We start from the raw sequence: 27406 nt of genomic DNA on the forward strand, positions 1-27406 counted from the left end.
CGGTATATAAGTCTTAAGTTCTATTGCAATTTCTTCAAACAAAATCTTAATACCATTTTAACAGATAGATGGGCCTGCTAAACCGATGACGTTTTGATCATGATCATGCTTGGAAATTAGTGAATATTGTAAAATAAATCAAGAGTATTGCCTGAGAAATAGAAACCCGAGAAATACTAATTAAAATGAAGCATTCATTATATAAAGAGATTAAACATTCAAATATGTTTTACAATGGAAATTAAGAAACTGTGGTTAAAAATACTTTCTTACTTGTCCGTTGTCATTTCCCAACATGCAGCACTCAGAATTAAAAAAAAAAGTCCCTGAGTGCTTACAGAGAAATTCAAAGAGATTCATTGCTATAGAGGGACATGCGGACATGACAGGTATAACTCTTGCTATGACCTCATGCCCCCCATTTCCCCCCATAGAATGAAGCTTTTTAAAAACCTCTAATTTGCTCAGATATAACATGAAGGAAGGAAGGAAGGAATAAACTTTTTTCCTGTAATTGGGAGTTAAAAGTATGGAGTATTTGTATGTCTAACTCCCAATTACCAGAAAAGCTTTGATGTATAAGCTATTTTTAAAGTAAATAGCCACAACACCTTATAGATGCACTGTACAGTTAGTGCTGGGGGCTAAGATAGAATGGTTGTGACAACTTACATGGGTGTTTTCAGACAAAATTAACACACCGTTGCTAGAAGCATTTCATTAGAATGAACTTTTTTTTACCACCAAAACAAATGAGACTTGGTCTTGTATGTGGCCATATTTGGACTTAATTGCTTTATATATGCCTTTCAGATGTGTTATAGTTCAAAAGCAAAACAACAGCTTCCAACATATGTTAATGTGGGCTTGTAATGGTGGAAGAAGAGGCAGAAAATCCCTTACCCTGGACAACATAGTGACTTTATAATTTAAATATCCTCTAGAGAGGTTTAGGTTTCCAAGGCTAACAGGCATTTCCTTCTTTCAAACTTCTACCTTTGTCTTACTGCAATCCAACACAACACTTCATGTTGCTCAGAATTTGAGAATGGATTTAAGAACCTGTTATTTATTAGAGATCCATAGGTACAGGGTATAGGTATAGGTATAGGTACGCGGTGGCTCAGTGGGTTAGGACGCTGAGCTTGTCGATCAGAAGGTCGGCAGTTTGGCAGGTCAAATCCCGAGTGCCCTGTAGCAGAGTGAGCGCTTGTTAGTCGTCCCAGCTTCTGCCAACCTAGCAGTTTGAAAGCACGTAAAAATGCAAGTAGAAAAATAGGGACCACTACGGTGGGAAGGTTCCGTGCGCCTTTGGCGTCTAGTCATGCTGGCCACATGACCACGGAAACGTCCTCGGACAAGCGCTGGCTCTTCGGCTTTGAAACGGAGATGAGCACCGGCCCCTAGAATCGGAAACGACTAGCACGCATGTGCGGGGGAACCTTTACCTTTACCTATAGGTACAAAGGTGATACTTGCGTTCAGCAAATGGTTGTTGAAGACACTGATGAAATGAAGGCTGCACTATGGCTAACAGTTACTAATTCCTGTTTATATCAATCTCCTATGAATCGTTTGTTTATATCTTGCTAAATTCTGGTTCAATTAAAATAAGAAGACACTCTAAAAAGAGAGGAGGAAGAGTCTTATGTGAATATAAACAGTTTGTGTTTAATGCAGTTCATACCTGAATGTGACAAAGCTTTGCTAAGGATAATTGAAGTGAAGCATAATAGTTACATTCGGCTAACGGCTAATAAAAATGTAATTGCCGTTATTTCTAGACTGTACTCTTGATCATGACATCAACTTTCTCCTCTGTTCTTTTTTAAATCATTTATTACTTTCAGTGACATCTTATGTACTCAGGCATTAAAAAGTTCCTTCATTTTAGCCATTAAAATATTGATCCTCATGTTTTTTTAAAATAGTGGCTAAATGACAACCATTCTAGTTTATGATGCTGCTTTGGGCTCACTAATATTGAATAAAATTGTTAAATAGAAACATTTTACTGTTGCAGAAAAGTTAAGGAGGAAAAATACTTTTCTGTGTGCTAAAAGGGATTTCTTCATTTTGACAGTTACATATTTCGTGAGCAGCAATATCAGTGATTCTGTGTGGTATGTTGTTTGCTTATACGTGAACTTCTTTAATGCTTCCCATATCAGGAACCCAGACATTATTTGTAACAATTCCTTTCTGTTGCTTGCTTGTTCTGCTAGAACAGGCAAGATTTTTTTTTCCTCAACTGTAATGTTAGTGTCTCTGTGGGGTACTTTAACTAAATAAAAGTTCAGTGTCCACAGGCCATCAGTCTTACTCTGTCCCTCATTCACCCTTCCCATCACCCGCCCACCTTCAAACTAATCAACCAAACTCTGGGCGCTTTGAAATGTTTAGTAAGAAAACAGTTCTGTTTTGACAGACAGCAATTACAGCAGCTGGCTGAAGGCAGATTTTACAGCTCTTTGGGGGATCCCTTATGAATAGTAACTATGAAGTTGATGTACTTTTATACAAACAGGCTTTGAGACAAAAAAAAGGGCTTGATTCCAATCAAACAGTGTCTCTCAATGGTTGCCTATAGACTTTGGGAGAAGAACTAGAACTTATCACAGAGTAACCTTAGACTGCCTCTGTAGTAAAGTCTGTGATAGGAGCACCCTAACCTCCACCAAGTAGCTGCCCCTATCAGTTGAACCCAGTTTATTTCCATAAGTACGTTCTTGATTTCACAAGTTAAAAATGTACCTGAGGTTGTGTACACAACAGCTGTCACCAGTCTTTATTGTTGCAACAACTTGTTTGCTCAGGTGATCCATGGGTTTCAGCATTTACCATCCATTTGTTCTCCACAGCTATTGAAAGAAACTGTTAGTAGTAACACCTAAAACAATCTCAATACACGAAAGCAGTGTAACAAGCCACCAAACACCAGAAATAATCACTCTTGAGCTTGCTAGTTGTGTAAATACTAGCTCATCCCTCTATCTCACACAGTTTGACAGGAAATATGGCACTTGTAATTAAAACTTCTGGGTCTTATTTTGGTTTTATTTCTTGAAATCGCTTTTGGAAAATTCAGTGATTAAAACTTTCCCTTTTTGTCTTTAAAAAAAAACTTTCTTGTCATGGTGTTCATAGACTTTTAATCTTTATTGCCCTCCAGAATTTAATTCTTGCTTTCAAGAATATGTTACTCTGTTTTTCAGTTAACCTCTTAACCTGTGTCCAGGGGAAAAAAATCAGCATGATCTCTGTTAAAGCATGCATCATTCTCCTGTGAACTTGTAGGAAGGAGAAAAATGTCTGTTCGTCCTTTGAGAATACTTCTGCAATCAGATGAAAAAGCAATTATCTTACTAAGAAACACTGGCACCACATGAAATGTATTAAGAGTGATCCCTTAGAGCTAGTCCTTGTAATAAAGTTTGGCTGCCATGCTACAACAAATTTAATGTGTGCTTGTTGTTGCTATATACTGTTTCTTTTTGGTAGATTGAGAAAATTTACTCAATCTTTAATGTTAATTTCCAAAGAATTATAAATAAGTATATACTATGGGTTCCTGGAAACATTTTTTTTGTTTTAGGATTTTACTAAATGAGCTCAACTTAAACTAATCGAAGGCTGCAATAAATATTATATTTTAATGATATTAAATCATTTAAATGACCCTAGCCCATTTGGTTTCTCAGTATTGCTATCTAAGAATGTATCAGTCCTGGCTACAAGAGCCTGGTAATAGGATTTGGGCTGCAAAAAGGTGTTGGGGAATAGTACTTGTATTAGTATTTTCTGCTTTCTAAATTATCCCCAATTTTGATCAGCACTTAGAATAATTTATCATAGTAATTCAAAATATTTTCCTTTATATATACTGCTACATTCTAACTGAGATCTTGACAACCTTATAAAACCATTTAAATCTTTTTAACATAATTTATGGCTTATAGGAATCACATATATATTAAGAGAAATTAAAAGTTCTAACCCTTTCTAATAAATTGTCACATTTAGTACTTACATATTGCATTTACCACAACAAATGTAGCCCTCTTTAGTGGGTACACCTGCATGAACACACACAAACACAAAGGGTTGGAGCTACGGATTTATATCATTTATGTGAGAATAGTGAAGCATATCCTTATGAAAAAATATGTATTTTTGTGCTGCACAGCAATCAAGAGCTTATCTTAAGAACAAGAATATTCTCTTGTATTGATTCAACAATTTTAAAGCACAGTTTTAAAAAGTCAAATTAATAGCAGCCAAAGGACATTTTTTGTGACACAATTTTTCTCTACTGTCTTGATAATAGGTCCAACATACAGGTATTCTTCATTTTAGTATTAAATGTTTGCCAGTCTACTTGATGGTTATAGAGAATATTTTAAAAGTTAGCAGCTATAGGATGTGAACTCCAGTAACAGGTTGCACCAGTATGATTCAGACCTATTATTTCACTTAAATAATTGAAGGCTGTCCAGGTGTCCTGATGTAAAAGCCGTTCATTCAGACAGGAAATTGTATCTTGTTCTGAGGTTTATCTTGTAATAAAATCCATAGACCTGGGAAATGAAGCTGCTGGGCCCATAAATCATTTTATGAGTGGACTGTTCTGACCTCAGGCCATTGAATTTTTTCACGTCATTGCACTGTGGGAATAATAGAAATATAACCAACACATGGTCTTGACCCTTGACGTATCTTTAAGTAAGAGACCCAGTTTATAAAGTCATATCTGAGATGTCTTTGTAGTATTGGTTACACATTTGAGGGGACTCTCTCAGAGACATTACAGGGAGTTCAGACTTCATCAGTATCTAGATAGTTTTTCCAGAAATGTGGAGGTGATTCTTAAATCATTTTTTTAAAAAAATAATCCAGAAATAATTCATGTCTAAGTTTTCATATAATTCCAACCTTATTTATAAGTGAAAAATATCTAGTTGGGTACCTGTATTACTGTTGCCTCTTATGACAAACATTAATTTTAATTTGTAGTAAATATTCAGACAATGAAATAGATCTGCAATAGGGCAATCCTCTGGTTCTCAGCAACAAGATACGGATTTGAAATATTAAAAAGTTGTTGAAAATGTTTAAAATCTGGAACATGCAAAATTATTTTTAAAAAAAGCTTAAGTGATTTGTACCGCTTGTGTGTATAGTTTTGGAACTAGAGCTTTAAATTATAAACAGGGCAAGACACAATTGCATATTTTGAGCAAGGTGAACGAAGGTACTCAGTTCTTTTCTCTCTCTCTCTCTCTCTCTTTTTTTTTCCCAGACAAGAAGCCCTTCTAGCTGCTATTAGTGAAAAAGATGCCAACATTGCTCTCCTGGAGCTTTCGTCCTCTAAGAAAAAAACTCAAGAGGAAGTCGCTGGATTAAAACGTGAAAAAGACCGCTTGGTTCAGCAGCTGAAACAACAGGTACTTTTGCAGTGCTCTGAGGCTTTTAGCTTATCAGGAGCAAATGCTCTTTATTCCTGCTTCCTCCAGCACCTCTTTCTTCTGGAGCAAAATATCTCAACCTTAGCCATTTTACGAGTGGAGCTGGAAATTTGGGAGTTGAAGTCCACACATCTTAAAATGCTCAAGTTTGAGAAACGTTGCTCTAGATCAGAGATCCCCAACCTTTTGGGCATCAGGGACCGGTTCCATGAAGAAAGGTTTTTCCGCGGACCAGAGGGGGCATGGTTTCATGTACTGCCTGCATTCCAGATGGGGATTTCCTTGTTTGCACGGACTGGTTTCTGGCATGCCGCGGCACGGTACTGGTCCACAGGCCAGGGGTTGGAGACCCCTGCTCTAGATGACTTGCACTTTTTAAATTTCTCAGAAAAAGGAAACGCCGCTTTACCAGAGGGCAAAGTGTTCTTTTTTCAGTTTCCACTACAGTTAGCAGCAGTGGTGGGATTCAAATAATTTAACAACTGGTTCTGTTTGTCGTCATCACTGGCGTGACACATTGATGTCATCACCGGCGCAAAGCACGTCACATTAAAAGCATCACTGCCTCGCTGTGGCAGTATCACCAGCGCAACACACCTCACACATTTATCGTAACCAGTTCACAAAACTCAACAAAAAGTTAGGTACTGTTTCTGCCAAACTAGTGTGAACCGGCTAAATCCCACCATTGGTTAGCGGAGAATTTACTCAGAAGGCTTTCCTGCCATTATAGTGAGGACCAAAGGTTGCCTTTCTATTTTTTTTTTTCTTTTGCTCTGTTTTATATGGATTATGCTCCTGAGCTGGGTTTGTGATAGTCATCTTGGAAAGATGAACAGATTCTTATTAGTATTTTTATGGAAAGAAAGTAATACATGGTTGCCAGATTAACAGGCTTAATAATGAGGAGTGTTTATCTTTTCTGCTTTTTGTGTAACCCAACAACTGCACTGCGTTATCCTTGCTTGTGGGCTGTTACACAGCAAATGTCTAATTGTGAAGGGTCCTTTTTAGTAAGAATCCATTATTTGTGAAATATCCTTGGCAGAAAGAACCATTAGGGGCCTAATTTACTATATTTAGTGCAAACATCCCTTTTATTCTTTGTAAGATTTTTAGTTCCCTTACGTCCTTCTGTTGTACTTGTAAGATATTTGATACTCTTGATATTTTGAAGACATTATTTTTCCTTTGTTGTTTTTAATTGATTTTAGAACCCTTCTAATCGCTTTTTGCAGATGAACTTTTATCATTTTTATGCATCATATCTTAAAGGTAAAATGTAATTGTCACCCTATATTGTCACTTCACAGTAACTACTAGTCTACTACAATCCTTTCCCAAAGCATAGGTGGCTTATCTTCTCAGCTGGTTCATGACAGGATATAGATTGGAAAACTGTTTCCTTATAGGTTTGAAGAACAAATGGGACTTCTTCAGGAAAATAATGTGATCTAACAAGTCCAGATATTTTGACCAGTTTAAGACAGTGTTACTTAAGTTATAAATCATAACTGAGCCCTGCTTATGTGTGTTAATAACTCCAAATAGTTTGAATTACTGTATTTATGTATAATTTATAAAACATCTGTCACAATATATTTCTGTTACACTTTATGGCAATTTAAAGTGTAATCTGCTGTTCTACAGATTAATAATGACAGAAGCCAGTGCAAATTGATTTTCCTGTGATACCTTTAGCGGTTTATGTTTTTATCACAAAATCTTACATTCCCCCTCCCACTGAGTTATTTATTTATTTATTTATTTTATTTAATTTGTATACCGCCCTTCTCCTTGGTAAGGACTCAGGGCGGTTCACAGGGCATATATAAAAAAGACAATACAAAAATTAAAAAAGATTAAACCCATGCCCAGTTAAAAACAGTAATACAAATCTAAAACGACAAATTAAAACCCATAATCCCCCGTCAGGCCAGACCAGCCATTTCAAATAGGTGGGTCTTCAGGCCCCGACGGAAAGTTCGGAGGTCTGATGCCGTCCGGAGCTCCACCGGCAGTTGGTTCCATAATGCCGGAGCGCCCACAGAGAAGGCCCTCCCCCTGGGGGCCACCAGTCGGCATTCCTTGACTGGCGGCACCCTGAGGAGGCCTTCTCTGTGGGAACGCACAGGGCGGAGGGGAGTTGATGCCGGCAGCAGGTGGTCCCTGAGGTATCCCGGACCCATGCCATGTAAGGACTTAAAGATCGTAACCAAAACCTTGAACCTCACCCGAAAGACAACTGGTAACCAATGCAGCTCGCGGAGCAAAGGTGTAACATGGGAGTACCGGGAAACTCCCAAGACAACTCTCGCGGCCGCATCTGTACCAGTTGGAGCCTCCGAGTGGTCTTCAAGGGAAGCCCCATGTAGAGAGCATTACAGTAGTCAAGGCGAGAGGTCACGAGCGCATGAGTGACCGTACACAGGGCATCCCGGTTCAGATAGGGTCGCAACTGGCGCACCAGGCGAACCTGGGCGAAAGCCCCCCTAGTCACGGCCACTATATGATCTTCCAGGGTGAGCCGTGAATCTAGGAGGACTCCCAAGTTGCGAGCCCTATCCATGGGGGGTAAGAGCTCACCCCCATAGAAAGAGATGGAACATTTTGAATGTCCCGGGATGCCGGAATGTACAGCCACTCAGTCTTGTCAGGGTTGAGTTGAAGTCTGTTCCTCCCCATCCAGACCCGAACCGCCTCCAGGCAACGGGACATCACAGCGAGGGCATCACTGGGGTGGTTTGGGGTTGAAATAAAAAGTTGGGTATCATCGGCATATTGATGAGTTTCCTTGTTTGAGTTGGGCAGCATTATAAAATTAGCACAGAAAATAAACTATTAAAAATAAATTAAGAAAAAAGATGTGGTTTCCACCTTCAACATGTTTATTGACATTCAGAGAGCTCTTATAGCAGTAAGAAAGCCTAGGAAGAAATAGAGCAGTAACTTGATGCACAGGAATGAAAGAACCACAGTTTATGGATAAAAAATTAATTTCTCTTAATTTAGTTAGTGTGATCAGTAATGGAAATATTGTGCCAAGTAAGAGAGAAAACAACTGCGTAGAAATTGACTTTGTTTTTGATTTTTGGAAGTGATAATTGAACATACCAATGGAATTGGATTAGATTCACGGAAACATTTCAATTCAGAACAACTTCATTAATAAGTAATTGTTACAGAGAGGTGCAGAGGTCCTGACAGGACCCTGAAAATTGAGGTAGAATGCAGTTATGTAGCTGATGCACAATACATGTGGTTCTTTGGGAGATAATGGAACTGGGGCAAGAATTGTGGCTGTTGGATTGAAAGGAAAATGGTGGTGAGGACACTGTGAACGATCGGGTTCTTCATGCTGGAGAGGGAAAGATGAATTAGACTAAGAAGACAGTTCTTGAAATCAGAAAAATAGAGAAGATGATAATGGCTGTCAAACTACACTGCATTTAGGCAGTTTTGGCTGCATAAGAATCACTAACGTCAAGGTACACCACAGGCTACCAAAGAGTTCCTGGCTGCAAGGAAGATAGGATAGTGTGTATCTACCCAGTAGAAGAAGAAGACCCAAGAAGAAAATCAATATACTTTCCTAGCCCTGACAGTTAGCCAACTGAGCATAATTAATACACTTGATTAACTCAAAGGGGGAGATTCAGTAACAACTGTAAGCAGTTAGTTATAACTTAACTTAGCCATCCTCACCATAATAGTAATGTGGGATGTAATATTACAGGCTGTGACCTTTTTAATCATTGAATAGTGGAAGCAATTAAGTCATAAAATAATTTATTATTTTACTACATGTCAAGAATGTCTGAATTTCAGCAAAGAAGAGAAAAGGGGAAACACTAGATCAGGGGTAGGCAACCTTGGCTCTTTTATGACACGTGGACTTCAACTCCCAGAATTCCTGATCCAGCCATGCTGGCTCAGGAATTCTGGGAGTTGAAGTCCACGAGTCATAAAAGAGCCAAGGTTGCCTACCCCTGCACTAGATTTCTTAAGGTAAATGTTACTTATATGATTAGCTTCAAGACTGAAAGAGAAACTAGTATTTTCTATTTTTGACTTACATAATTATCAGTAAAGAAAAGTTTAGTTCCCAAGGAGATATTTATATGCTGGAGTTTATCTGACTAGATCCTTGCTAAATGCATTGGTGGTCAGTAAGTTTCCAGGCATCCTTCAAAATGTTGGTTTTAATCCGCAAAGCTGAATGTGGCTTTGTTTCTAGAAGACCACTTCCTCCCTGTAGAATTGTCAGCCTTCTGATGTAGGCCAGATAAGACAAACTTTACAAGAACCACTGACGTTCTACTTTATTGATGTAGGCTATCTATAGTAATAGAATCTTGAAAGCCTAGAAATGTAAGGGGTCAAGGTGGGGCAATATTAAGTTTCATTTCCATATTTCTCACTTCTTCCCGGGGTTGCTTGCTTCCGTCCTCTCTTGCTTACTTCCTATTTTCCCATTAGCCTTTGCATTCCTTCTCCACAGTCTTTTGTGTGGCACTCTACAAGAACTGACCTATATGCTTGTCCCACTTGTGGACTCTTTCTCTTTTTTATGTATGGTAGGTAAGATGGGTGGCGATCCAAAGTCAGGCTTTTTCCCCAAGACATTTTTTAACCTCAGGAACAATTTTCCTTTGATGTATAGCCCTGGCCCATTCCATAAGACTTCCAAGACAAAACTGTTTTACAATGACTTTGGAAATTAGAATAGTCGGCATAGTTGATGTTTGTGCTAATTATTATCCTGTTGATTTGGATTTTAATTTGTATTTTATATTCCCCCTTTGAGTTTAATTGGGATTTTTTTATCATTTTGCAAACCACTATAGGTCATTCAGATTCATATGGTAATATATAAGCATAGTAAATAAATAATTATTTTGGTCACATCTGTTTTTGAGAGTACCATTTCTGTGTGAGTGTACATATCTGCTTTAAATCACTGTATGTATTTTACAGGCCATTATAATAGTAATGCATCTCAAATAAAAGGTTTCCACTTGGTAACATTTATAAGAAGACACATCTGATCTGCCAAGGGAAGAAATTTAACAGCATGAGCACTCAAGCAAATAAAACTCTGCTCTGGAAGCAGAATTACAGTTAACTCGATTTGTAGTCTACCAAATTTAATTTTAATGTAAGAAATAAATGTTTCTGATCAGGAGGACTGCATCTGCACAATATGGATATACCAGTTTCACACAGGTTTATTTAATCTGCACCAAAACCATGAGTTGTTTTATGGTGTCTTATGATCCCCACTTTTTTTTTAGGCAGTGTCACTGTTTTTCTTTCAATATCTTCATACCTAATACAAGTAGTCCTCAACTTACAACCACAATAGGGACCAGAATTTCAGTGCTAAGCGACACGGTTAAGCAAGTCATCACATGACCAAACCCAATTTTACAGTTACTGTCAACCTGGTCATTAAGCAAACCACATGGTCCTTAAGTAGATCCAGCTTACCTAATTGACTTTGCTTGTTGGAACTCGCTGAGATGGTTGCAAATCACCATCGTGGCTGCAGTTGCGAAGCTCCCAAATTGCGATCATGTGATGGCAGGGATTGTGCAATGGTTGTAACTTTGAGTCTTTGGGTCATAAGTCACTTTTTCTGAGGCTGTTGTAACTTCAAACCATCATAAAATGAATGGTTGTTAAACTGAAGACTATCTGTAATTGCAAAGTTCATACAAATAAGGGAGAATATTGGTAGCTCAGGGTGAAATGAGAGGTCCTTGGTTTTCTGAGCTTGGTTGTTTTGTTGCTGACGTTTCATTACCCAAACTAGGTGATGCAACCTATATATCCAGTATGTAGAAGTTGTGAGAATGTGATACATTATTTTGGTATGCTGTTGTAACCTGGAAATTTAAAGTCACAATATACATTTTCTCAAGGAGGTGCCTTACCCCAGAGTGTTGGATTTAAATTTCATTCCCAATCCAGTGGCATGAAGGTTGCCATAAAGCAATTCTTTTACAGTGTAGCCTCTCTTAACATTGTGTCTTTTGGTTTTAGATTTTTTGGTGTCCTTACAATTCAGCATTACATCCAATACCAAGAATTCTCATTCTGGACAAGTTATACGTTCTACTGTTCTCTACTCAGAATTCAGTTGATGATTTCAGAGAAGTTATTTTTCAGTCGTAGCACATTCTTTCATGAGGGTCATGCTTTGCAATCTGATAGAATTTTTTAAGATATACCGGTATGTAAAAAATTGTGTTTTGCCTAAAACACGATAATTTGTTTTCGTAGCATGATGCTAAACAAGACTGCTTTTAACAACATTTAATATGCTTTAGTAATTTCTCAGATTGGTGTTCTCTTATCAGTATGTCCAAGTCTTACACTAAATCTCCCTCATCTTTATCTTTAATTCTGAAAACCAGGATGCTTAACTTCTGCCAAATTCTGAGGTTAATAATTCTTCATTTCCCAAGAATATACAAATATGTATTAGTTAAAATTTGAAGATGTTCTATTTTATGTTGTTTGTTTCTGTATCTCAAAAACTGTCTCCTTAGGTTTCAGCCTTACACCAGATTTAGAAGAATCTGAGTTGGAAAAACTGGATTCAGATCAACTTCTTCTTGATTATCTGTTCTTTCTCATTCTTTCCAGATGTTTAAACTGCTGCAAAATACTGATACGTTTGTTTCCTCTTTAAAACCTGATTTCTCCTTCCTATATTAGTTCCTCTGTCTATTATGATACCAATGGGATTTTATAAACTTTTGGCTTTCCTCCCTCAAAACCTCCCAATTATCAATAAATCAAACTAAGGTTCGCAGCTTTTTTCTATTACCTCCTCTTCTCTTACTTTTCTGCTTCTGTCTATGATTTGTAATATTTCTTTAACTGAACTTGCTGACCTACAGCAATACCATCATCTTTGATGAGACAGGGACACATAAATGGAAAAAAAAGGGGTCATATTTCTCTTTGGGGGAGTTTTTTTTCCCTCCATTCCTGTAGACTATGTATGTATTCTCTTTTTTTTCTACAATCTTTCTTTCTTTTTCTTTTTCTTTTTCTTTTTTTTTTTTTTGAGTGAGTAGTAGTGTGCGGTCAATTTATATAATGATCCAGTCTAGGATACTATTATAGCAGAAAGTTACATAGCAACTGATACAAGCTGGGATTGTGCAAAATGAAGCTAGTTTGGCCTCTACAGCAGTCATTTCTGTGGGTCAGAGCAAATGCAGGATAAACAGAAATAAAATTGGCAAGAGGAGATTTTTTTTCCCCATCCTCAGTAGTTTCAGGAAAAGGATGAATGAAGGGAGTAACAGAAAAAGTAACTTCCATTTCTTCCAGACAACTTCTTACCCTGTCCATATATTATGACATGCAGATATCTAATTAACAATAATTGGTGTTTGATGAAGTTGGGCTGCAGAAGCATCTTCGCAATGGCTGGGGAAGTGATTCTTCTGAATGTACCATATATACTTGAATATAAGCCGACTCGAATATAAGCCGAGACCCCTAATTTTACCCCCCAAAAATGGAAAAAGTTGGTGACTCGAGTATAAGCCGAGGCTGGGAAATGCAGCAGCTCACCTTATGCTCCTCTACAGAGATCTTCCCTCAGCAGCGGCCGGCAAAGTAGCTCGCACGCGAAACAAGCCCGGCAGAGGAGCCGGAGCGGCGAGCAGAGGCGCCCGGCCCAGATCCTGCAAGGCCCGGCCGAGACGCGCCCCCAGCAGCGGAGCTGCTCCGGCTCCTCTGCCGGGCTTGTTTTGCATGTGAGCTACTTTGCCTGATGCTGAGAAGACCCGCTTGGGCACTCGGGTTGCTGTCAGTCTCCGCAGGCCCTTCTCGTTTCCAGGAACGTCAAGCGCGCTTGGCTCTCCACCCCCACAGCAGGGCAGGGCAGGGCAGAGACTTGCTCGCCCTTCTGACGGCCCTGAAGAGAAACGAAGGGCTTGCAAACTCCCCGCGAGAAGCTGGGCGAAGCGCGCGGCTGGGCGAGTGTGTGCCTGCGCGCGTATTTACGAAAGAAACGCTCCGAGAGTTCTTCTTTCTCCGCCCCCTTGGGGGGAACTCTAGCGACTGCTGTAGCCGCGCTTCTCTTCTCGGCTCTGAAAATAGGGATTTCTACTCTCTCTCCCCTCCCCACCCCGCATTCTCCTGCCTCTTCGATTGCGACAATAAAAGGGCGAAGGGTGCGCTGGTTTCTTCCTCCCCCCCTCCCCTCCCCTCCCCGATTGTCAGGTGAGGCAGCTGGAGGTCTGGCCGGGAGATTGTAGCCGTTTTGAAATGCCGCGTCTTGAAACGCCCGATCAGCTGATTTTCGGGTGGAAGAGCCGCGGCTTGAATCTGTTTGCATCTGCCTGAATTAGACCGAAACGGCCTGAATTTGACCAGAGTTGCTTTGTAATGGCTGGAGGAACTGCAGAGGAGGTCTTGCCGGGAGATTGTGGCCGTTTTGAAACGCCGCGGCTTGAAACGCCCGATCAGCTGATTTTCGGGGCGGAAAGAGCCACGGCTTGAATCTGCTTGTATTTGTTTGAACTTAACCAGAAACGGCTCGTAATGGCTGGAGGAACTGCGGAGGGAGTGAATGCTCCAGCCTGGAATATTTGGAAAGGCTGGGGGAACCGGATGAACTGCAGCTTAAGCGACTGTTGCCGGAGGAGCCATGGCTTGAAACGCCCCAGTTTTGGGGCAGCGTTTGCTTGTTCCCTCCCTCCCTCCCTCCCTCCCCTTTCCCTCCTCTCTAAATCCTTCCTTCCTTCCTTCCTTCCTTCCTCCCTCGCTCCCTCCCCTTTCCCTCCTCTCTAAATCCTTCCTTCCTTCCTTCCTTCCTTCCTTCCTTCCTTCCTTCCTTCCTTCCTTCCCCAGCCCTAATCCGGAAAGTGGAAGGAAAGAAGAGTAAAGGCTGGGCGGAGGAGGAGGGGAAGTTTAAAAAGGGGGCGGCGTTCCCTTTAAAAAGCCGCCCGCCACGCCACGCTCCCTCGCAGCACTCGCGGCGGCTGGCTTCTTGGCTCCCGGTCTCCCCCAGGCTTCCCGGCTGTGATTGGCGAGCGAGCCTCCCGAGCTCCGGCGGCCGTGACATCAGCAGAAGCGGAGCAAGCAAAAGCGAAGGGGGAAGGAAGTTCACCAGCAGCACCTCGAGCCCGCTCCGAGCGCTGGCGGACGGGGAGCCGAAAGAGAAGCAGCATCTCTGCGCGCCCGGGCTGCTGGGGTGAAGTTGCAGCCGCCGCACCAACCAGCCGAGGAGAAGCAAGAGAAGGAAGTCGCCGCCGCTGCCCAGGCTGGGTTTCCTTGAAGGCTGCTGTTTGCACCCGGGAAGGAAAGTGCAGGAAAAAGGGCAAAGTGGCGAGCTAGCCCGGCATTCAACGTTTCTTCGCCGCTGCCATCCCCGAGAAGGCGAAGGGCTCCTATTTACAGCCACCCATCCGAGAGAAAAGCGGATGTCGGTGCTTCATCGGCCTTGATCCGGGACGCAGCCTGACCTCCCCTCGTCCCGGGAGACTCTCGCTTCCCCCCACCCCCCACCCCCCACCCTCCCTACATCCCGAGCCTTCCAGATCTTCGCCTGCCTACTCGCGAGCAGGCATGTTTTCCAGCCAATCCGGGCCTGGGAGCAGGGCGCCGGCGGCACGTCCACTTTCCCCGCACTCTCCGTTCAGACGGCGCCCTTTGAGCCTGGAGTGATGCGGACGTCGGAAAAGGGCGCCGGGCGAAAGCAGCGAAGCGGGATCGCCGCGTGCCCCCCACTCCTCCTCCTCCTCCTCCTCTTCTTCTTCCTCCTCCTGGTCGGCTTGACACCCCCATTTCGGCTGCTTCGCAAACTGCTTCCTCCACCCCACCCCACCCCACCTCACCCCTCCCCGCAAAAGATGCCGGGGTCGACAGCGTTTTTTCTACCCGGAACAAGCAAACACGCAGGCAACCCTGCACTATTCAGCTCAGTGAAGTCACGCTTGGTTAAAAAACAGATTTAATAATAATAATAAGAAGAAGAAGAAGTTGGGCTGATCAAATGTTTCAATAATGACTGAAGGAGAGCTGCTTGTACCTTGGTCTTTGTGCTGGTGTCTTGACATGCCAATACACTAGTACGGAAAGCTGCCGTTCACTTTCGGGGGGAGGAAAAAAAACACAACAACACCGCACGCTTTCCGCCCCGAAGATCAGCTGATCGGGCGTTTCAAGCCGTTTCAAGCGTGACTTCACTGAGCTGAATAGTGCAGGGTTGCCTGCGTGTTTGCTTGTTCCGGGTAGAAAAAACGCTGTCGACCCCGGCATCTTTTGCGGGGAGGGGTGAGGTGGGGTGGGGTGGGGTGGAGGAAGCAGTTTGCGAAGCAGCCGAAATGGTGTCAAGCCGACCAGGAGGAGGAAGAAGAAGAAGAGGAGGAGGAGGAGGAGGAGTGGGGGGCACGCGGCGATCCCGCTTCGCTGCTTTCGCCCGGCACCCTTTTCCGACGTCCGCATCACTCCAGGCTCAAAGGGCGCCGTCTGAACGGAGAGTGCGGGGAAAGTGGACGTGCCGCCGGCGCTCTGCTCCCAGGCCCGGATTGGCTGGAAAACATGCCTGCTCGCGAGTAGGCAGGCGAAGATCTGGAAGGCTTGGGATGTAGGGAGGGTGGGGGGTGGGGGGAAGCGAGAGTCTCCCGGGACGAGGGGAGGTCAGGCTGCGTCCCGGATCAAGGCCGACGAAGCACCGACATCTGCTTTTCTCTCGGATGGGTGGCTGTAAATAGGAGCCCTTCGCCTTCTCGGGGATGGCAGCAGCGAAGAAACGTTGAATGCCGGGCTAGCTCGCCACTTTGCCCTTTTTCCTGCACTTTCCTTCCCGGGTGCAAACAGCAGCCTTCAAGGAAACCCAGCCTGGGCAGCGGCGGCGACTTCCTTCTCTTGCTTCTCCTCGGCTGGTTGGTGCGGCGGCTGCAACTTCACCCCAGCAGCCCGGGCGCGCAGAGATGCTGCTTCTCTTTCGGCTCCGCGTCCGCCAGCGCTCGGAGCGGGCTCGAGGTGCTGCTGGTGAACTTCCTTCCCCCTTCGCTTTTGCTTGCTCCGCTTCTGCTGATGTCACGGCCGCCGGAGCTCGGGAGGCTCGCTCGCCAATCACAGCCGGGAAGCCTGGGGGAGACCGGGAGCCAAGAAGCCAGCCGCCGCGAGTGCTGCGAGGGAGCGCGGCGTGGCGGGCGGCTTTTTAAAGGGAACGCCGCCCCCTTTTTAAACTTCCCCTCCTCCTCCGCCCAGCCTTTACTCTTCTTTCCTTCCACTTTCCGGATTAGGGCTGGGGAAGGAAGGAAGGAAGGAAGGAAGGAAGGAAGGAAGGAAGGAAGGAAGGAAGGAAGGAAGGAAGGAAGGATTTAGAGAGGAGGGAAAGGGGAGGGAGGGAGGAAGGAAGGAAGGAAGGAAGGAAGGAAGGAAGGAAGGATTTAGAGAGGAGGGAAAGGGGAGGGAGGGAGGGAGGGAACAAGCAAACGCTGCCCCAAAACTGGGGCGTTTCAAGCCATGGCTCCTCCGGCAACAGTCGCTTAAGCTGCAGTTCATCCGGTTCCCCCAGCCTTTCCAAATATTCCAGGCTGGAGCATTCACTCCCTCCGCAGTTCCTCCAGCCATTACGAGCCGTTTCTGGTTAAGTTCAAACAAATACAAGCAGATTCAAGCCGTGGCTCTTTCCGCCCCGAAAATCAGCTGATCGGGCGTTTCAAGCCGCGGCGTTTCAAAACGGCCACAATCTCCCGGCAAGACCTCCTCTGCAGTTCCTCCAGCCATTACAAAGCAACTCTGGTCAAATTCAGGCCGTTTCGGTCTAATTCAGGCAGATGCAAACAGATTCAAGCCGTGGCTCTTCCACCCGAAAATCAGCTGATCGGGCGTTTCAAGACGCGGCGTTTCAAAACGGCTACAATCTCCCGGCCAGACCTCCAGCTGCCTCACCTGACAATCGGGGAGGGGAGGGGAGGGGGGGAGGAAGGAGGAAGAAACCAGCGCACCCTTCGCCCTTTTATTGTCGCAATCGAAGAGGCAGGAGAATGCGGGGTGGGGAGGGGAGAGAGAGTAGAAATCCCTATTTTCGGAGCCGAGAAGAGAAGCGCGGCTACAGCAGTCGCTAGAGTTCCCCCCAAGGGGGCGGAGAAAGAAGAACTCTCGGAGCGTTTCTTTCGTAAATACGCGCGCAGGCACACACTCGCCCAGCCGCGCGCTTCGCCCAGCTTCTCGCGGGGAGTTTGCAAGCCCTTCGTTTCTCTTCAGGGCCGTCAGAAGGGCGAGCAAGTCTCTGCCCTGCCCTGCCCTGCCGTGGGGGTGGAGAGCCAAGCGCGCTTGACGTTCCTGGAAACGAGAAGGGCCTGCGGAGACTGACAGCAACCCGAGTGCCCAAGCGGGTCTTCTCAGCATCAGGCAAAGTAGCTCACATGCAAAACAAGCCCGGCAGAGGAGCCGGAGCAGCTCCGCTGCTGGGGGCGTGTCTCGGCCGGGCCTTGCAGGATCTGGGCCGGGCGCCTCTGCTCGCCGCTCCGGCTCCTCTGCCGGGCTTGTTTCGCATGTGATTCCGGGCCAGGTGCTTCTGAGGGCGAGCAGAGGCACCCGGGCGACCCCAGCAGCATCAGGCAAAGTAGCTCGGCCGCGCGCAAGTCCTCGGTAAGTTCTCTTTTTTTGTTGACTGGAGTATAAGCCGAAGTGGATTTTTTCAGCCCAAAAAGTGGACTGAAAAATTCGGCTTATACTCAAGTATATACGGTAAATGTAACAAAAGAGAGTGTAATCCCCCCAAACTAAAAAATCTAAAATCTATCTTTTGCCAGTTGCAAAAAATACATTTCAGATATTGTTGAAAATTACTGTCATTCAATCCCCAATAGGATCATAAAGTAATTATTATATTATACATAGCTAGCAGGCAAGGCAGGCTGGGGTATTTTGTTTTTGTTTTGTTTTGCCCCAACTTGTGACAAGCTGATGTGAGGCCATCAAACAAAATGGTTTCCTTATAGTTTTTGGCTCATTTGAGAGACTTTCATTGCTTCATTATTTCATTGCTATTAATTAAAGTACAAATAATTAGCAGCATTAAGAAAATACCTAGGTATTTTTAGGTACTGAAAGATTGTGTTCGAGGAAGAGGAGGATCTAGATCAGGGGTGTCAAACTCAATTTCATTGAGGGCCGCATCAGCATTGTGGTTGCCCTCAAGGGGCCGGGTGGGTATGGCCAGGGTGGGTGTGGCTAGAGTAGGTGTGGCCTACTGGGTGGACGTGGCCAGCTCTAAATCGTTTGCATCAAGGGTGCCTATAGGGGCCTGGGCAGGAGTGGGACAGATCTGAGGGTCTCTGGCAGGAGGAGGGTCTCTGGGCCAGGGCCAAGGCAGTGGGGGCCGTTCCCTCACTGTTTCCAGGATGGCTTTGCGGGCCACATGAAACCACTTCGCGGGCCGGATCCGGCCCCCGGGCCTTGTGTTTGACATGTCTGATCTAGATGTTAAGCTAGAAGGTGGCTAAGAACTGCCCTGATTTCCTGAGTTACTGAGGAGATGAATAAAATCAAAGTCAGCATTGAATTCTTGGTTCTAAAGAAGGAAAGCAATGATGAATGACCAGTGCTTATTCATCAGGAAGAAATCCACATCTAATGTTGTTCATAAGCTACAGCTATACCCCTTATTTGCGTAGCCATCCTTTGTCTACTGTTAAACCTAGCCATATTGAATGTCTGCATCAGATATAGTGAAGGCTCTTGGGAATATTAATCAGCAGAATTTAAGTACTAGTTTTATAATTCAACCAAATTTTATTACTTTTCTGAAAGACGCAATAGCATAGCCAAGTAGAATTCTTTCCGTAAATAATGTTGCTATCAGCAGTGTTTACAAGGTGCAGACAAAGGGACATTCATGTGTGCATGCATAGCTGTTTCTAGGCTCTTGCAGACAGCCTGTGTTAAGCTGACATTGAACAGTCCCCATCACTTTAGAATCCAGGAATTTTGAAATATTGGGAAAGGACTTTTTTTCCTTGCAAAAATTAGTTCCTGGAGTTGAGGTGGGAGGGTGGTGAGGAATGGAATAATCTTTTCTGCCTATGCATCGCTGATACATTGATACATATTAGAAGAACAACAAAGATGTTTAAGGGACTGGAGGCTAAAACATATGGTTGCAGGAATTGAATATGTCTCGTTTAATGAAAAGAAGGACTGGGGTGACATGATAGCAGCAGTGTTCCAATATCTAAGGGGCTGCCACAAGGAAGAGGGGGGTCAACCTGAACCTGAAGGCAGGACAAGAAACGTTGGATGGAAACTAATCAAGAAGAGAAGCAACCTAGAACTAGAACAAAGAAGAAATTTCCTGTCAGTGAGAACAATAAACCAATGGAATAGCTTGCCTTCAGAAGGTGTGGGTGCTCCATCACTGGAAGTTTTCAAGAAGAGTTTAGACAACCATTTGTTTATATGAACGCAAATGTACAAAAAAGCACAAACAATAGCTCTGTTGAAGATAGGTTGATTAGTCCTCGTGAGATTGGTCGCTATTTTAATTTTAATTAATTTTTAATTTTAACTGGGTTTTTATTTTTTCTCAGGGTTTCATTTAATCTTTTTAAATTTGTTTTAACTTTTGTATTGATTTTCTTTTAAATATCCTGTAAACCGCCCTGAGTCCTTCGGGAAAGGGCAGTATATAAATCTAAATAAATAAATAAATAAATTTCAGTTCATTTCAGAACTGCTCAAAGAATTATTTGGTGCCTAAATGAAGGTTTCTCTTTTAAGGCAAGGTCTTGGCATCCAGCAACTGAATAATTCTGAGTCCATATGATCCTGAATAATTCACTTACAAATCTTTGGTGTAAGAATCAGGCCTGCTACTGGGTGTGAAAGGAGTGGTGATGTAACACAATTGAAATTCTCTCAGCCTGCTTCACTACGCTTTTATGATAAAGTTCTTTTCTCATTGTCTCTCCATGATTCTCACTTGTTCAAGTGCTGCCTTCTGGACAGTCATTACAGAAGCTAGTCTGGTTTTGAAGTTTCAGATAGTAAATGCTAATAGATATAAGTTGCAGTTTCAAGTGTGCAAAATTGGAAAGCTGGTCTTCATAATGTCATAATTAATAGACAGTATTGACTGATGTAATTAAATACAAGGCTTGCTCTAAATTTGGGGGTGGTGATTGAATCCTGTATTCATAGGATGTGTGCGATCCTTGAATCCATTTTTACAACTTGCAGAGTTTTCTTCAACTGAGTACTATAGCTGGCTTCCCACCATTTTGTTTGGCCAAGAGGTCATTACTATCATACAATGAGCAAGGCCCATTCTTTAGTAGGATTCTTTATGCCAGCTGTCAGGTTGCATCTGTTCCTCTTGGATATCTGACTAGTCCCATGTCTCTTCCAAGCAGGTGAGAAGAGCAAGAGAAAAGCAGAGTATTCACCATCATTTTAACTTTCCTTTGGACACTATTATGAACTTGATTTCAGTGGGAGATTTGATAGAAAACCAGAAAACTAAGATATCTTTCTTTCAACCAGTAGTATTGGACATAACAATAATCGAACAATTAACTGTGTTTGGGGATACCTACTCTTCAGGAATGCTTAAGGATTTTTGCTCATATTTAGACTCCATATTTTTACTATATTAGGAAAGTAATTTCATTCATTTTTCTTGATCTGTACAAATATGAATATGGATGGATATATAACATCTAGTTTGTCTCTCCTTAGGATTAGAAGAGTATTTATACTCCCAAGCTACGCATATTTTTCTTCTTCTATCTTTCTAACATTGGCTGCTTGTCACTTTTTATTCCTTGTGATGGTCTTCATTTGCAGTGTTTTGATGTACATTTAAATAATAATGCAATTTAAAAAACAAAATGGGAGACAATTAGGAAGATAGTTTAAAAAATAATATTTTGGACAAGCCCAGAGGGGAAAGCCAGGGATAGCAGCAGTGAGAAGGAGAGTTATTGAGGCCATTTTTCAAGTGGCTTTAGTGTATCTGTTGCAGTATATCTGTTGCAAAGAAATATTTGGTACATAGTTATCTCTTAAGTATGCATGACAGCTGAACTATAGCTTATACCTGAGAGTTTTGCTTGCGCTTCTCATCCTTCAGTTGGCAGAATAAACCATCTTTTCTTTCCAGTTATTTTCATTAAACTAAACTGACTTGAAAATCTATATAAAGTAATTAAATTTTTGACAACTCCAGTGACATAGTTAAATGGTAAAGTGTAAATATTTTGACTTTGCCCCATTTACTCCAGCAGTTCTTACCTTTTCGAGAAGGAAATAAAATTGTTTATTTGTTTATTAAACTTGGATGCCGCCCATCTCGCCACAACTGACTCTTAAGTTAAAGAGTTAAATTAAAATATATATAAAAGAGGATATGGTTTACCTACTGCACTCATCATAATAATGTAAAACAAAGCATATGTTTTTCTTTCTGGGCAATAAACCTTAGTCTAAAAGGCATAGTGAAAATATTTTTCCCATGGTGATACAATAGAAGCAGTTCCGTCTGATTGGATAATGATGATTGGATAATGCTGGGTTCTTACAAGAAGATCCTTATAAATACACTTTCAAAAGCAGATTATTTTTTTAAAAAAAATTTGCACCGTTTATTTGAGACACTTCTGCAAAGGGTAGTCTGCCCCTCATACTCATATTCCTATTAAAATTTCACATGCACATTAAAACATTCTACATGTGTTCTACAAGCACAGAATTGTCTGTGTTAATCTCGATAATCAATTGTTGATCATCAAATTACTTAACAACCATATCAGAATAATACCTATTACTTTCCCCTTCTTTATTGCATTTGTATATGATATGGACATGTATGTTAAGTACAGCATTGCTCTATAGCAGTGTTTCCTAACTTTGGCCATCTTGGAATTCTTTTCAGTGGTCATGCTGGCTGTGGAATTCTGGGAGTTGAAGTTCACACATCTGGAAATGGCTAAGGTTGGCAACGCTGCCTTATAGTCAAGAAACCAGAAGATATTTTTTGAAAAAATATTCAATTTGCATTATTCATAAAAAGCAATAACAAGTTGTCCATTGAAACCAGGGAAAAAAGTTTTCTATCAAATAGATATACTTTTTAAATTAGGTCAGGGGTAGGCAACCTCGGCTCTTTTATGACTCATGGACTTCAACTCCCAGAATTCCTGGATCAGCATAGCTCAGGAATTCTGGGAGTTGAAGTCCATGAGTCATAAAAGAGCCGGGGTTGCCTACCCCTGAATTAGGCTAACTACATCACCTTCCCAACCTGCCACAAGGTGTACTAACCTTTCCTCATCACTGCAATCTTAATTTTAGCTGCAGTTTTTGTTAGTCCTCTTAGATTCTATAGTCCTAGATGCAGCTTTTAACTTGCCTTCTATCATATTTTTGCCTTAGGATAATTTTCTTCTTGTACTCTGGTGATTTACTTGATTGCTAAATATTTGAACATTTTAAACAAGTATAGGCAAAAAAGGTAGATAATAATTGATTTTTTAAAAAAAATTAAAAAATCAGATTTTTTTATTTAAATTGGACTTTTTAATTTTAATCATATTTATTTTAATAAAATGTTTTGGAGCAAAAATCTATCTAAATATAGTTTTCTATTTAAGATACATTAATGATTTAGTTTATTCAGCATGAAGTGGAGCTTAGTTATGTAGCATGAGGCTGTACATTCTGCAATATTTACATTTTTTGTAAACCCATTTAATTAATCCAAGCTCTGCAAGCTGAGATAACATGCACTGCATTGATGCATTCACACAATGTCACAGTAACCATGAGATAAATCATACAACAAAGTTCAGCAATATTCCTTTACCCATTGTTTTGCACATCTATGTACACTATAAACTGTACAATTGTTTGAAGAGAAATGCATCTGTACCAGGCTCTAAATGTTTTAATTAAATAAAAGAATTTGAGTAGTTCTCCAACTATGTGTGATTAACCTATTAACCTAAAATCGGTTCTGATATCGCTATTTTACTAACCCGACAGCTTATTATTCTAACTAGGAAACCTTCATTTTGTTTGCAAATAATATTAAAGGTTCTAACTACCAGCAAGAATGAGTCCTTTCATTTAAAGAGTACCTGTCATTTCAGATCCATCATGGCGGTGCCTATTAGCAGGCATTCACTCACTTGGTGCCCGCCACGTCCCTCATTTGGTTGTTCCACTGCCACATCACCAGCCGTCCCATTAAAGTGAATGGGGCTGTCGGTGAGTCAACAGCGGGTCAGAGGAGGAGCAGCTGCAGGACAGAGTTGACAGTTGCTCTTTAAAAATTATGATTTAAATCGAGTTGAATTAAATCAAGCCTTTTTTACTAGTGATTTAAATCATGATTTAAATCAAATCCACCCTGGGCAGAAACAACTCCACTTCTATGCTAATATTTAATTTTCTGTTTTAACTGGTTGTTAAATGACATCCAGTAAGTTAGAATGATTACAGATTGTTAAAGTTTGCAATTAACAGCAAATATTCTGTTCAAAGATAAGCTGCTGGTAGTCTGCTTTATATTCCAGATCTAGAACTTTGAGTTGTTTCATACCACAAGCTGTTATTTTCAATAAAATAGTTCTTATATTAGTTTAGAACAGGGTTTTTCAACCAGTGGTACGGGTACCACCTGTGGTACATTGGCACCTGGCAGGTGGTACGCGACAATCCTAGAAAAGTGGTAGCAGGGGATGGGGAATGAGCTGAACTGGTGGTAGCACTGCACAAGCCTGAGCGAGAGATGGCTGGAGCTAGGCAACTGGTGGTGCTCGGATGTTGCCATATCCTAAAAGTGGTTGAAAAGCCCTGGTTTAGAAGGTTGAAAAGCCCTGGTTTAGAAGATCCTTCACAAAGTTTTCAAGACATTATTAAATTTGTCAGGATTACATTTCTTTTTGTTACTTCATATATTTCTTTTTGCAAAAGTTTAGAACATTACAGTAACCAATTTTACATGAATGAAGTTTGACCTCTTTCTGTAGCTATATTTAAAAAATAGTTTCTCACAGCTTAATTTGGAAGTGTAGATTGTCTAATTTTTGGCATCACAGTAACAAATCTAAATGTTCCAGAAAACGGAAAGAAGAAAAAACCTGTCAGCAAAGATGAATAGTGAAAAAAGTTCATTGCTATGCCAAAGCATTAATAGCTTCTTCTTAATTGCCATTAGTCTTCCTTATCAGAAACCAAGAAACATTCATTTATCCAGGGTTCTTGTTTTTTTTCTTTATTCTTGGGAGAGGAAACAAATTATTAGTCAACATAGGCCTGTTTTGGCACTGTTAACTTTATCATATAGATATAAATATACATCTGTACATTGTATTGTATATTTTATATAAATATATACAAGATATAAATTAGACGTGCATACACATAAAGTAAATGTTGTCTTTCAACATTACATGTTACATTTTAAGATCAAATTACTCTTCTCTAGCAACATTATGCCTAATATATTTATGCAAAGTTGTAAAATAGTAAAGATTGTTCAAGATTAAGTATATTTCACTTAAAGCAATTTTTTTCTTATTCCTTTTGCTAAATGCCAATCGAATTAGCTTTGCATTGTTCCATAATCAGACAAAAATAATTCCCAGGAAAAATTTCATTTTAACTGCTGCCTTCAGATGGAGACATTTCCAACTAGCCTTTATGAGCACATCCAGCTGTGAAGTGGCAACTTACACTATCAGTCTAATGTCACTGAGTTATGTCCAGAAGGCCTTTACAAAACATCCCTGTATTTCATCCTTCAGCACCAAGTTTTTTTCAGCTCTGCTTCTTTACGCTGGGAAAATGAAAAATCAGCTTGGTTTTTAAAAATGAGACTTTACTTTAGGGTTTGGGGGCTTTATTGATGGTAGGAGCTGTGGTGGCGCAATGATTAGAAAGCAGTATTGCAGGCTAATTCACTGCCCACTGCCAGGAGTTCAATCCTCACTGGCTCAAGGTTGACTCAGCCTTCCATCCTTTCGAGGTTAGTAAAAGGAGGACCCAGATGCTGACTCTGTAAACCACTTAGAGAGGGCTGAAAAGCACTATGAAGCAGTATATAAGTCTAAGTGCTATTGCTATCTGCAGAAAATGCATCAGAGACATAAAAAATAACGTATGATCAAGAATTAAACATAATGAACTTGCACGTGACTAATATCAGATTACAGGTTGCTTTCACAATCCTTCACAGTTTAATGAAGGGGGAAATGCTTATTTTCAAAAGGGAAGTATTTAGTTATGAGAGAAAGGCTTTGTTCCTTACTTAGACCAATATTAGCAGGTGCCAAGCAATTTAAACATCAAGCAAAAATGTTCCTCTACTCCAAATTATTTGTGCAGTTAATTTATACCTAAATGCTCATATTACTCTGAACAGAGACTTTTACATTTTTACTTTCTATTTTCTTTTTCTACTATATCTTAATATATACTATTTTTACTGCTTTTGTTTTACTGGTGGATTCCAATAATTGGCTAAGTTAAAAGCATTTAAAAATAAGAATAGTTTCATTTCCTAGTATATTAAAATACAAAAGACACAGATTGTGTTAATTGCCTTTTATAGTAGGGTTAGTTCTGGTTAGTGCTTGCAAGGGATCCATCAATAATCTGCAGGATCATAAATGAGAAGTCAGTGACAAACCAGTTTCTTTTTGTTGTAAAGAAAGCTACTTGGCTGTATTCATAAAATCACCAGGAGTTAAGGTTAAGCTGGGAGAGTTTAATCTTTCAATGAAAACCAACCCTCATCAATTCAAGATTAGTTTGAGTTTATTTTAGCTTTCCAGCTATAGTTATTTCCATAACCTAGACTGGATAACATATTAACATAGTACATTAAATGTGAAGTGTACAGATTATTATTATTATTATTATTATTATTATTATTATTATTATTATTATTATTATTATTATTTATTTATTTATTTATTTATTTATTTATTAAATTTATATACCGCCCTTCTCCCGAAGGACTCAGGGCGGTGAACAGGGCATTTAAATAGAAATACAAAAATTAAAAAAAGATTAAATAATTGCCCAATTAAAACAATCACAATATAAAACCCATTAAAACCCTAACATTCCCCCATCAGGCCAGGCCAGCTTGTTCAAATAAATGGGTCTTTAGCCCGCACCGGAAGGAGCGAAGATCCGGTGCCGTCCGGATACATAAGTGGAGAAAAGTTTAAGAAAACTGCAAACTCAGAGCTGCATAAATGTAAATCTGTTTTCTCAGCCTCCTACCCCATTTTCATACTGTCAAACTTCTACCATTTTTGTTTTTCTAAAAAGGAAAGGGAGCAGATGGGCCAGAGACAGAGAAGGGGAACAGAAAACCAATAGATTTTTCCATTCAGAGAACTTTCATCCTGACTTTAACCTTGTGAACTCTCAAGCTTCCTCCTTCCGTTATATATTCAAGATGGATAGTATTTAATATTTATTTGTTATGTATATGCAGGGGTGTGGGTCTGTACATATGTTGTATATAGTATGTTTAGGTGTGTGTCACTTTGAGAGTAGGCAACTAAATTTCATTTTTGATATGTGCCGTGCCCACAGTAAAAAAATGACAATAAAGATGATCTTATCTTATCTTTATAAAAAGTTATTTTACATTCCTGCATTGCATATCCATCCTCAATATTTTAACTTTCTTTATCATTTCACTTATATTTAGTAACTCATCCACGTTTTGTCTGAGCAACAAAAACATTCTGGTTCATTATGATGAAGTGTGACAATAAGGCAGTAGCAACTATCATTAAATTTAAATTTCCAACAAAATTAATGGTTTCTAATAAATTTGTAAAATGTACTAGAGAACCACTCTAATTATCTCCTTTTTTTTCCTCCCTAACCTCACCATTACCTTAATAGCAATCTGAGGACTTGAACAGGTATCTGTT

The 27406-nt window shown here is 41.1% G+C and overlaps 1 protein-coding gene across 8 annotated transcripts in view; it reads left to right on the plus strand.

The window, feature by feature from the left end:
* Positions 1-27406, plus strand: part of ERC1 (ELKS/RAB6-interacting/CAST family member 1) — a 144770-nt gene that overhangs the window by 94400 nt on the left and 22964 nt on the right. For all 8 annotated transcript variants that reach the window (XM_083366800.1, XM_083366803.1, XM_083366801.1 and 5 more), the window contains one exon: positions 5300-5444. In XM_083366800.1, coding sequence (XP_083222926.1) covers positions 5300-5444 — 145 coding nt within the window. The remainder of the gene's footprint in view (positions 1-5299; positions 5445-27406) is intronic.

Source organism: Vipera ursinii (assembly GCF_947247035.1).
Source record: "Vipera ursinii genome assembly, chromosome: 6".
Taxonomy (NCBI): domain Eukaryota; kingdom Metazoa; phylum Chordata; class Lepidosauria; order Squamata; family Viperidae; genus Vipera; species Vipera ursinii.